At 36.7% G+C, this 10,304-nt stretch overlaps 1 protein-coding gene across 1 annotated transcript in view; it reads right to left on the bottom strand.

Annotated features, from left to right (window-relative positions):
• LOC104912630 (collagen alpha-3(IV) chain-like) overlaps positions 1–10,295 on the bottom strand; it is a 22,178-nt gene extending 11,883 nt beyond the window's left edge. Inside the window, exons 1-9 of the mRNA XM_010716658.2 lie at positions 10,243–10,295; positions 7,485–7,574; positions 5,383–5,427; positions 4,337–4,381; positions 3,987–4,049; positions 3,274–3,327; positions 2,421–2,447; positions 1,728–1,805; positions 799–861 (exon numbers count right to left, since the gene is read on the bottom strand). Coding sequence (XP_010714960.1) covers positions 799–861; positions 1,728–1,805; positions 2,421–2,447; positions 3,274–3,327; positions 3,987–4,049; positions 4,337–4,381; positions 5,383–5,412 — 360 coding nt within the window. The 5' untranslated portion in view covers positions 5,413–5,427; positions 7,485–7,574; positions 10,243–10,295. The remainder of the gene's footprint in view (positions 1–798; positions 862–1,727; positions 1,806–2,420; positions 2,448–3,273; positions 3,328–3,986; positions 4,050–4,336; positions 4,382–5,382; positions 5,428–7,484; positions 7,575–10,242) is intronic.
• Positions 10,296–10,304: the final 9 nt, after the last annotated feature.

Genomic DNA, 10,304 nt, shown 5'->3' with positions numbered 1-10,304 from the left:
AGGAAAAGTAAAAAACAACCCACTGTGTAAAAAAATGTATGATATTCACACCAACATAGGAGCCCTGAAGTGCCCAGCTTTTACTTGAGTTATATTATTTTTTTTCATTACTTTTTTCACCATTACCACTGCCATTTGTCGTGAGGTGAAAATACAGCAGAGATTACGTGGTCTGACTGCAAACACATAGCTCTGTTATAGTTATTTACATTAGAGTTTAATGTTAATTTATGGGTAGTTGTTCTAAAATAAAAATTTATGCCTACTTAGAATCATAGAATCACAAGGTTGGAAATGATCTGTAAGATCAGCTAGTCCAACGGTCTTCTCATTACCACTGCTACCACAAACTAACCCATATCTCATAGCTCCTCATCCAGATGCTTCTTGAACACTGCCAGGGACGGTGACTCCACCACCTCCCTGGGCAGCCATTCCAGTGCCTGACCACCCCCTGAGAGAAAGTTTTTCCTCAAGTCTAACCTAAACCTCCTCTGATACAACTTGCAGCCATTTCCCCGGGCCCTGTTCGTTGCCTGGGAGAAGAGGCCAAACCCCTCCCTTCAGGAAGTTGTAGAGTGCAGTGAGGTCTAAGGACAAGGATATGTCTGAAAACACGGAAATTCTCATGCATTAAAATAAACAGGAAAAAAAAAAAATCAGATGTATGCAGAAAGGTATGGATTTCACAAATTCAAGTCTCTAAACCTCAAACAAATCTGAGAGTCAGATTAAGTCCCTAGATTACTTTAAAAATCAAAGGTTAAAGTAACACGTGATATTTAAGATCATACTCACTGAAGTTCCTGGAAGGCCCCGTAGTCCAGTTTCCCCAGGATGTCCTTGAACACCCTGAGCACCCTGCACATTAAAACAGACAAACAAATGAAAAACAACAAACCAAACATAACAGGAATAAATGTCCTGGCAAGATGGTGAGAAAAATCATAATGCTAAGTTCAAACTGAATGATGTCTCTTGATTTCCTTTCTATGCCTCAAGTGAATGCAGAAATATAACTGTATTTTTGAAACACAGAATACATACCCGTTCTAAAACTAAACTACTTTAAGATATAAGTCCTGTTTAATGCAACAGCAGATGTTCTAATTATCCATGTAGTCCTACTGTTAGACAAAGTAAGCCTGCAAGCTTTGGAATATTCTATGCAATAAATCCTATATTTTAAAGCTTCATTTTAGAAGAAATGGGGAATTTAAGATAATTCAATGTTCTTTGTTTATACTAACAGTCAAAATAAATGTTTACTCTGCTTTCTTCTATTAATCTTCATGTTTTTTAGAAAAAATACAGATCACATTGTTTTTTATTAACAATTCTGGAGAAGTTGAACGAATTTTACTTCATGGGGAACTTTTCACCATTTCTAAAGTAGTTTTTCTTATCCGCAACCTGACTTTCTCATTCCTATTTAACTAATAGATAACGAAGACTGCTGGTTCTGATGACAAAATCACTTCTGGTGTACTCTGTGTTGAAAAGTCAGAAAAAAAACTTCTGATAAACTATACTTGTCAGACTATATGAAGTTAAAAAAAATTAAATATGGTTATTTTATGGCTTAGAAATGAGTAATTGTAAAAAATACTACACATCTATAAATACATGGTACATAAAAATAATCTATTATATGGATACATATATATACATACAAATATAGGTATATATGCACTCAGATCTCACAGCAAGAGTTAACTATTCATTACCTGAGGCCCAGGCATTCCTGGCAATCCAGGATCACCTTTTGCACCATATCCTTGGTCATATCCATCTGCAGGGCACCCCTAGACGATCCAATAGAAATCAGATAGAAAGATATCCTTGCAAAACTTTTCAATGATCTTAGGCTTCAAATCTTCTAACAGAGTATGTAGGGAAATAAGCAATATCAGAACTGCAAGACTGTAAATGTAAATAAATGTCCACTACAGATAGTTCTATCTTAAAAAATGATTTTATTAAACAGAATATAGCTTTTTTAGGCATCTATTCTCTGTATTAGGAGTAGTCTACTACTTTCACATCTACTTTGTTTTCTTACCCACAGCCCTGAATATTTTTTCAGTTCTTCTGTTACTTTTTTCATCTTTAACTACTCTCTAGTGCATTCACAGGTTTCCATATGAATTCCATAAGCTATTTGAGGAAGAGCTTAATTCTTTGCATGCTTGAAAGACAAATTCATAACAACCAACAACTGTAGTTAAAGGAATTGGAAAAAAAAATACAATTTTGTATCTCAGAATGAGTACAGGCCAAAACAAAATTTGTTGTACTTCTGGAAAATAAACCTGTTTTCTGTGAATGATGACATCAAGTACTCATTTTCAGAAGCAAACATGAATATTAAGTCTTGATTTCCAATAAGTATTTCAGATAATATAATGTAAATGACTGACCTTATCTCCTTTGATGCCAGCAATACCCTACAGAGATGAACAATCATATTAATAAAACAGAAAAGCAAGCAACAATGGTGAACAGACATGTTATAAATATTCATTAAACTCAGTGCTCTTGAAGTGATTTATTTTCACAAACACAGTGTATAGCCTGATTTCAATTTAGGAAAAAAATGACATACTATCAAAAAGTAGTCCAGACACACTGTTGCAGTTCTACACATGCATACAGAACAGTCTTGAGGTCAGATCTTAAAAAAAATTTAATATAAAGCAACAGGAGAGTTGGTACAATAAAGATCATGTTTAGAAATTATCTGATTTGAAGTCACTAGAACTTGACAGGTAGCATTCCTTTCTCTATTTGTTGTCTGTAAGCTTTTTTAAAAAGCAAATTTCTACACAGAAAAAAAAAAATAACTGGGTAAAAGCAACGCAGCCACAATAAAAGTCTTGGCTTTAATTCCTAGTTCTGTTATTGGTTTAAGTAGGATCCTCAATGGTATTAGGAATGAACTGAAAATGGAATCTATTTAAATACATCCTGTACACCTTTAGAGATGCGAGTGTTAAATTTTCATGACTATGCCTTGAGTCATTATAGAGCTAATATCAGATAATGAATTCACACGCAATTATTGCCTAAAAAGTTGAGGCCTAACGTAGCAGATTAAGCATCACTTTTAAAGTTTGTTTCTTTACTGCGCTCTATTCACTGTTAATAAAATGGGAATACCTATGTATTTCAACTGTTGTCAACACCAGCTAATATAAGGCTTTACAAAACTCCTTCACTGAGTGCCTGTATGCAGAAAAAAATGCATAAATCATGAATTTCACAGACACCTACTGGATTGCCTGGAGCACCTCTTCTACCTGGAGGACCTGGGAAACCCCGATCACCCTAAAATTAAGAGCAATTATTAATGCATATTATTGTTATAGAAAAGATACAAAGAGTTTTTTTTTAATGTTATCACACTAAAATTATAATTACTATCACATTAAAAGAAGTGGCATAGCCTGACCTTACAAGTCAGAGATCAGGATTTATTAGTTATGTCAGACCAGTTTTCTGTTTTTCTATAAAATGCATGATTTTCCATAAAAGGCATTCTTCTGACTTTCTCTTTCAGATTGAATTCTTTCTTAATATTATATTTTTCTATTAGTTGCCCTTGGAATTTATGAATTGCCAGCTGCAAGCTAGATACAGGTAAATCAAAATGAACTGATTTCCTCTTCCATTACCCATGTTAAACGAAGGACTGGTTGGGCAAAGCTGATTAGGTCTTCTGGATTTTAGGCAAAATAATTTCTTTCTATCAAAATAAACATATTTCTTAACAGCGCAGGACATTAACTTATATTATTTAATTATTTCTACACATAAACACAGTGCTTTTCCTTCCATTATTAACTGTCATGATTCAATTTTTTTCTAGTCTATAAAGTCACAAATCAAAATAAACCAAAATTGTTGTATATTGGGGGAAAAAAATAAGAATGCTTTGGTCATTCCCAAACATAGCCAATCGCAATCACAACCAGCTTGGTTTGTACCTTTGTGCCGTTGCAACCTGGAACACCTGAGCGCCCAGGGTGGCCAGCAATTCCTGGTTCACCCTAAAAAACATGTGCAAAATTGACACAAGCTTTGTTTTTGCAAATTCATACCCTACAGCAACACTGACACAGTTTGGAACAGTGTTTCACAAGACTTGATAGATTACAAAGTGTACTGAAATCATTACAATGAGTAAGAATTGCTGATGCTAAGATTGTTATCTCTAGGTTAATTGACAGAGAATTCAGATGTTGACACTGGAGTGAGTATGCTGGGTTGAGCATAATTGTGTACTGAAGAGTATTTTAAGAGAAAAAATTGATAAATCAGATTCATTTTTACTTACTGGAAGGCCTGGGGGACCTGAAAATCCAGGTATTCCTGGGACTCCCTAATCATACAAAGACAGTAGAACAACATCGCTCATATTAGGGAAAATCTCATCATACAGTTTTCCTTTTTGTCATATTCATAAATAGAATGACACATTCCATGGCATAAATTTTAAAAATAGTTTGAAGGCATAGAATCACAGAATGGCTTGGGTTGTCACCACGAGCAGGGTTGCTATACACCTGATCAGGCTGCCCAGGGACCCATTCAGTCTGGCCTTGAACATCTCCAGGGATACAGCACACACAGCTCCTCTGGGCAACATATGCCAGTGTCTCACCACAATTGGGTAAAGAATTTCTTCCTAACGTGTAACATAAGTCTCCCCTCTTTTAGTTTAAAGTTATTCCCCCTTGTCCTATCGCTACCTGCGCTTGTGAACAGTTGGTCTTCCTCATAGTTATAAGCCCCCTTTAAGTGCTGGAAGGCCACAATGAGGTCTCTCTGATGCCTTCTCTCATACAGGCTGAATAAGCCCAGCTCCCTCAACCAGCAGCCCTTTGATCACCTTTGTTGCCCTCTTCTGGACCTGGTCCAAAAGCTTTATGTCTTCTGCTGGTGGCCCCAGGCCTGGACTCAGTACTCCAGATGGAGCCTCATAAGAGCGGAGTAAAAATCACCTCCCCTCCTACTGCTGAGCACCCCTTTTTTGGTGCAGTCCAGGATACAGTTGATCTTCTGAGCTGCAAGCACACAGTGATGGCTCATGCCCAGCTTCTCATTTACCAGAGCACCCAAGTTCTTTTCTGCAGGGCTATTCTCCATAAGTTCTTGTCCCAGTCTGCAGATGCATCTGAGATTGCACCGACAAGCTGCGGTACCTTGCACTTGGCCTTGTTGAACCTCTAAGGTTCACATGAACCCACTTTTCAAGTTTGTCCGGACCACTTTGGATGGCATCCCTTCTTTCTGTCATATAAACTCATTTTTCACAAGTTACTGTTAGCTTTAAACAGGATATTTAATACATACAAGCTTGTTTAAAAGAAAAGTACTTACTCGTATACCTTTGGGTCCAGCTAAGCCCATAGGCCCTGGTGAACCCTAAACCAGAAATGAACAACTGCATATTTCAATATAATAGAGCAAATGCAAAACAGGGTATACAACATTTTTTAATATTAGTACCAACATGTGCATATGCAACTATATAAATATATATAGGATTTGTCTATTACAACACTAAAAGAAACAAGCATTTAATCCAGCTTCTATACATGGTGGCATTCTGCCCCACTTTCATTGTTTATAGGAGATATACCTCATCATAGCTCAAAAAATAACAACATCAACATCTTAAGAAAGCAGTTCCTAAAGATCTGTTGAAACTATGAGGACCTCTCTGTGAGGAAAGAGCTGGAAACCTCATCAATATTCAAGAGTTTTTCACCTCCTAGGCATGAATGATGTCAATGGAATGATTGGCTATATTCAGGTACCAGCCACTCTAACCTGTGCTGTTTTGTCTAGAAAGGAAACCTAGGAGCAGGTTTAAAGGGAGCTACAGAGAGAGTGAGCTGAAAGAAAGACAGCAGAACCTGTCACAGCACAGTATAGAGAGAATCTGCTAGAATTACTGCAAGATATTTAGAGCATTACTGATAATATGAGAGAACTTTTATTCTACCTTGAAAGGAAATGGGGAATGTACAGAACCACACAGCTCCCAAAATCCTCCTGACAGTTGATTTAAGATAAAAATCACATGCACTGGATTAGTAAAAGCTAACACAAGTATACTTCAATATATGATGTTCAGGCAAACAGAGACGTCCTCACTAGATAAATAGTTCTTTTTGCCATTCTGCAGAAGTTATTATCACTTATTACAAGGGAAGTGCATGACTGAATACTTTTTTATGTAGTTGATGAGCTTACATAAACATCTCATCAACATCTACAAGATTTACCGTAAGTATCAGTTCAGCAAAAGAGAAGAGAGAAATTAGAACATAACGCAACAACACACAAACAAATTGAAATAATAAAGAAACATTTATTTAAAGGTGTAGATAAAGTGTGGAGCCACAGGATGGAGGGCCCTAGATGTACTGCGACTATGGCAGTGCTGTCAGCCTTTCTTCCTAACTTACACTATGTCGGAGTTTAGGCCATACTTTAAAATAGCTTATTCACCAAAGAGTGATTTTATTGACAATAGCAGGAATGTAGGTCTTCAGGACATATAAATATATAAGAATAAATAATCCAAACATGTTATTTATAATTTTTTTTTTTTTTCCAAACGGCTTATTCAGAAATTACTGAAAATTCATACTTTGACTTTTTGGCATGTTGGCAAGTAAGACTAAGTCATCAAAGTCATTCTCCCCAGAGTTCAGGTAAATATAAGGCATTTCTTAGACGGACCAAGATTTAACTGAAAAAACATATTCTGCTTCAATTTTTCTTAAATCTATTTTCCATTATTTGCCTCAGTAATAGCTTGTTTCCCCTCTTTCTAGCAACAAATGTCAGAGCATGCTGTTTAGACAAAATTGCAGTTATACTACTGAAATGTATTTAGATGTATGTTCCTTGCCTCTAGCAAGTCAGTCCAAGTGCTTTTGCACAAAAACTTATATTATCACCTACTTCTATTCATTCAAAACTGAACGTTGCAGCTTCTGACCACATAACATCAATCACTAAATGGGAGATTCCTGAACATATGGTGTACAATCAATGAATATACAGATAATATACTATATCCAAGAATTTAGCCGATGTAATTATTATACTAGATTAGAAAAAAAGGATGCTCACATGATAGACTCCAGCGGAGCAGATCTCCAGAAGAGATTCTTCCCCACTGGCAGTCAGCTCTCAAATGGGTCTAGGAGAGGTGCAGCCAGGCTCCACCCCTTCCTGCAGCACAGGTGAATTGCCTTCACCTGTGCTCCCATGGCTGACTCATTGCTCGCCTCAGGTGATTAATCTGAATCATGGCCTGAACTTCTGAAGTCCCATACAACATGGTTTTGTTGTTGTTATTGTTGTTGTTTTTCCTGTTCTTTTTAAAAATAATTCTTTTTCCAGGCATATCTTACTTCCACATTCAAGTACAAACCTAGTGTCTTTGTCTCACCACTGAAACCTACCTTTGGTCCCTGTGGTCCTGGAGGCCCTTCTGGACCTGGAAAGCCTCTATGACCAGGTGGTCCTGGAACACCAGGGAAGCCTTTTTCACCCTGTAAATGTTAAGAAGTCTTGAAAATATTGCTGATTTCTCTTTTTGATAACTAATTTGTAAGACATTCATTATTTTTAGTACCTCTGAACTTCTACATTCCTGTCTACTATTGTGGCAGATAGATTACTCTTCCCCATACTGACCTGGGCTCTGCCTAGCCTGCATAATATCACTAGAGGAACATGCTAATTATGAAGATATCAGAAGACACGAGTATTCAAGTTTTCACAGAGTACAGAATTTAACTGGCAGCATGAAAAGTTTAGGAAAGTAGGTGATACATATTTCTCGTTAATATTTCTTTCCCATGTTTAGTGTCAACAAGAAACACAGATTTGAAATCACCATAGCACTCCTAATTTCTGTTTGGCAAACATAATGACTGCTGCTATACAGCAAGACCAGTTCCAAATCATTAATACCTTTCTTCGTGAAAGCCATGGAAGAATCAGTGAAAGTGAAAATGTAGTAAAACTGTTCAGTTTAAATTACAGGATTTTACCATTTTACTGTGTCTCAAAGATTAAGCCATACATTTATATTTTCATGTCCTTTTCTAAAGGCCAAATCCAAATAACAAAACCATGTGAAGGAAACAAGGAAGACTAAAGTTAGCCAAGTAGAATAAGGGAGGTGAACTTACATCAGGAAGGGCACTCTCAGTTTTTTAGTTAAACATAACAAACATGCAAGTTTTATCCTGGTTAAAATAAAGTACTTCAGGCCTAGGAACTCATAGAAAAGATTTAACTCTTTAGATAGAAGCAGTTTAGCATGATCTCTTTCACTTTTTCTACCCATTCTATGATTCTATGACTTCATTGAAGAGTTAATTATTCAGGACTGTTTATATCACAGTGTGAGATGGAAGAGAGAGGATGGGGTTATCAACTCCTTTGAAGTCTGTTTTCATGCTGTTTTATCAGAGGGGACTTGCACACAAAAAGCATTTGCAATTCTGCTGTGCATAAGTTTTGTTACCGGTATCTTACTATTCAGTGTACAAGATAGGCTCCAAAAAAAGACTTCAGGATCTGAAAATACCTTGGCTTGTATCTCCACCAATTCTCACCCCTCAAAACCTCACCAGATTTTAAATATCATCTGAATTGTGAATGTATATATACACATATATATAAACACAGAAAATGATCCCAGAATATATCATCACAAATAAAGGATGGAGATGGCATTACAAAGTGTCTATGAGATCCGTATCACAAACAGGAACAGCTTTTTATAACAAATCATTTTTTTCAGTCAGTGCCATCCCAAGGAAGGCAAAAAAGGAAATGTTGTACCAAGCTGTGCCACTGGAGGGGGTGCGGTACTATCCCATAGAAAACGAAAGTAATTCTGAAACTACTGCACAACACACTGCAGCGAGCTGTGGGATGCACATCAGCTGCAGAGAAGAAACGTGTGCCTGACCACTCATCTCCATTCTGCACTTGCAGTTTTACCCACATTTTCTTCTTGACATATCAAGATTTTTCAGGTTGGAGAATTTCTTAATGTTGAACAGTTGTGAAAATGAACCAATGAATGTAAACTGTCCTCACTTTCAGCAGTGTTACCTACTAATTGCTCAGTAGATTTAAAAGGGAACTGATGAAGACAAGTTGTGGGTGTTCACTCATTAATATTTCTCTTTTAGTGGGCAGCTTATTATTTTTTCTTACTTTTCACATTTTATTATGAGAGAACTTCTCTCCGCTACCAAAACTAAGCTTCCTAGACGTTAAGAATAGCAGTGGTGCAGTATGACATATTTCACACATAATCACATTAGAGAAGTCAGGAGTGATTCTTTACCATCCAAATGTATAGATCAGTGGGAATGACCACAACTCTAAGTGTATACTGAGATCATGGCGAGTACACATCTGAAACCTATTGTTAAGGTTTAGTATAGCAAACACTGTGTCCCATAGTTACCCTGGACTACAACCATGACTTCTCTAATAATGCCCCTTTCATTGTGAATCAGTTGTTTTTCAAACTACACGAGAGAGTTTGAAAGAATTTTTGGCATTTGTGTAATTCAGGTTTGTCTAAAAGCCACACTGAGCCTCTGCCAAGCAACTATTGGCAACAGGCAGAGTTGCAGTTCTGTTATTTTTGATAGACTTGACACTGTTGTCCTGCTCCTGACAAAGTGTTTGTGGTCAGGACCCAGAAACTCATCTCGGTCTGCAGATTTCTCTGTTTGATACCAGAGTGTGAATCTTCCCGTCAGGAACTGGAAAAGGTGAGGCCAGTGGTGGGTGCAGGTAGGCAAGGTCCAGAGGTAGAAAAAAAGTACAATGAACACAATGCCATTATGAAATTTGCAACAGGAGAGCTGATGCTGCCAGGATAGTGAGAACTGAAAGCATTTGCTAGGAGTTTATAACAGGAACCTAACCAAACATCACACAAAACTGTAAACAAGTATTAATTAATTAATATTAATAAATATAAATTGATTAATAAATATATTTTAAATTCTTAATCAGTGTCCAGAGTTATTTTAACCTGTTTTTTTGTGAGATAATGTATTGCCTTTACAATTCACCATAGACCTCACTGACAGAATACCAGCACAAAATAAACTCACTTGCTGTATCAACTCAACTAATGCATTAAATATAAACTAATCCTAGGAAATATATATTTGCTCTTACCTTACTGCCTTTCACGCTATCACAAAAGCAGGGGCTTTTACCTTTGCATACACAGTTCTGGA

Source organism: Meleagris gallopavo, chromosome 11, assembly GCF_000146605.3.
Source record: "Meleagris gallopavo isolate NT-WF06-2002-E0010 breed Aviagen turkey brand Nicholas breeding stock chromosome 11, Turkey_5.1, whole genome shotgun sequence".
Taxonomy (NCBI): domain Eukaryota; kingdom Metazoa; phylum Chordata; class Aves; order Galliformes; family Phasianidae; genus Meleagris; species Meleagris gallopavo.
The sequence above is the reverse complement of the archived record's forward strand: the minus strand, read 5'-3'. Positions and strand labels throughout refer to the sequence as shown.